We start from the raw sequence: 2,181 nt of genomic DNA, 5'->3' as shown, positions 1-2,181 counted from the left end.
TAGAGAATCAGAGTGGCAGTGAGTTATCGGGGTTTGTTATTTGAGGAGCGAATAACATGGTGATATCTTAAGAGGGCGGTCTAGCTGTGTGTCAGGCTACTAGAGTTTCCAGATTCTTGAGAGTCAGAAGGGGTAGCATAGTGGCAGATGGGTCTGTCCTTTTCCATGGAGGAGTTCCAGTTTGGATTCAAGTGTCCAGAAAGGAAGATAGTTGTGTGTTATGAGATCCTTTCGATGGTACTGTTCGGTTATTGGATTAGATTTATTTGTTGTTGAGGAGCGATTTCGAGGGCGAAATCTAATTCAAGTGGGGGAGAATTGTAACATCCAGATTTTCAGAGACATTATTGTGTATGTTAATCTTGGGATTGGAGGAGGGACTCGACAAGTTGAGGGACCAACTCGCCGAGTCGAGTCGAGTTGATTGTGTTGGTATTTTAATCTTGAAAGGTTTATTTAATTAGTGTTTTGTTTTTTGTTATTTAGTAAATAAATTGAATGGGTCTTGAATGGGTCATGTGGACCAAGTATTATTGCTGGAAAATGGGAACATGTGGGCTTACTGGTTCCTTGTTTGAGTTTGATTTGTTTTAGTTCCGTTAGGGTATGTAGGCTATAAAAGCCTCTTTATTTTCTGAATAATAGATGCAGCAGTTTTGAGTTGATAAACAAGCCTTCTTCTTCTTCTTTTCTCACATTTAACATAACAGAGATATATTTTAGTGATTGTTGCTGCAGTGAAGTGTATATAAAGGGCCTGATATTCCAACAATTGGTATCAGAGCCTAGGGCTCGTTTAGAAGAAGAGAAAGGCGATTTCATGTGTGTCGCAGGAAGAAGTGAAGACCGGCTGCTAAAGCAGCAAAGACCGTCGCCGGAAAAGAACACCGACTTGAGGAAGGAAGAACTGGCGAGAAAACTGACCGGAACTCGCCTACAACATAGAAGCAAAAAGTGACCGCTGCCAGTAAGTGACCGTTGAAGGCAGATAAAAGGAAAAGAAGCGACTGACAAAGCAACAAAGGACCAGCTGCTTAACAATCAGACCGAAGACCGGAGATTTGCCTGAGAAAAGAGATCGAAGTTAGTGACAGAAAGCATGGCAGGAGGATCAAAAGAAGAGGGATCAAAAGAGGTTGTGGCTCAAGGTACTGTTGTACCATTTCAATGTCCTAAATTAACTGAAACCAATTATACTACTTGGTCTATTATGATTGAAACTGTTTTGAGAGCATATGGACATTGGGATGCAATAACCAAAGATGCAGTTGATGAGAAGAAGAATTATACCACTAAAGGCATAATTTTTCAAACCCTCCCAGAAAATGTTCTTTTATAGGTTGCTAAACACAAGAATGCAAAAGATGTTTGGGAATCAATCAAGGTTAGGTATATTGGAGCTGAACGGGTGCAAAAAGCAAGGCTGCAAACCTTAAGAAATGAATTGGAGATGCTTAAGATGAAGGAAAACGAGTCAATCAATGACTTTTCGGGCAAAATAAGTGGTATTGTTGCCAAGTTCAAAAGTCTTGGTTCAACTCTTGAAGAGGAGGTGATTGTAAGGAAGTTTCCCAATTCAGTTCCAAACAAGTACTTGCCAATAGTAGCTCCAATCGAACAATATTCTGACCTTGAAACTATGACATTTGAAGAAGCTGTTAGAAGGGTCAAAGCCTATGAAGAAAGGCTTCAAAGTCATGAAGAAAAGGAGGAAGAGCAAGGTCAACTCATGATGGAAAGTAAACAAAGACATGGTGATAGTAGTGGACATGGAAGAGGACGTGGAAAGAACTTTGAAAGAGGTGGAAGAGGCTGGGGAAGAGGAAAAGGTCAAGGTGACAAGAGTGGCATTCGATGCTATGATTGTGGAGACTTTGGACACTTTAGCTGTGAATGCACTAAGTGGAATGAAAAACACAAAGAAGCAAACTTGATTGAAGATGAAGAACCGGCTTTGCTGTGATGGAAACCAAATCAAGATTAAGGGGGTGAATGTTGGTATTTTAATCTTGAAAGGTTTATTTAATTAGTGTTTTGTTTTTTGTTATTTAGTAAATAAATTGAATGGGTCTTGAATGGGTCATGTGGACCAAGTATTATTGCTGGAAAATGGGAACACATTGGTTCCTTGTTTGAGTTTGATTTGTTTTAGTTCCATTAGGGTATGTAGGCTATAAAAGC

At 39.8% G+C, this 2,181-nt stretch overlaps 1 protein-coding gene across 1 annotated transcript; it reads left to right on the top strand.

Annotated features, from left to right (window-relative positions):
- Window positions 1–1,099: 1,099 nt before the first annotated feature.
- LOC111890561 (uncharacterized) lies at window positions 1,100–1,963 on the top strand. The gene is made up of 2 exons (XM_023886668.1): window positions 1,100–1,267; window positions 1,340–1,963. Exons 1-2 carry the CDS (start codon window positions 1,100–1,102, stop codon window positions 1,961–1,963), a joined length of 792 nt encoding a protein of 263 aa, XP_023742436.1.
- Window positions 1,964–2,181: the final 218 nt, after the last annotated feature.

The sequence above is a fragment of the Lactuca sativa genome, chromosome 6 (assembly GCF_002870075.4).
Source record: "Lactuca sativa cultivar Salinas chromosome 6, Lsat_Salinas_v11, whole genome shotgun sequence".
Lineage (NCBI taxonomy): Eukaryota > Viridiplantae > Streptophyta > Magnoliopsida > Asterales > Asteraceae > Lactuca > Lactuca sativa.
This window is presented reverse-complemented; position numbering and strand designations above follow the sequence as displayed.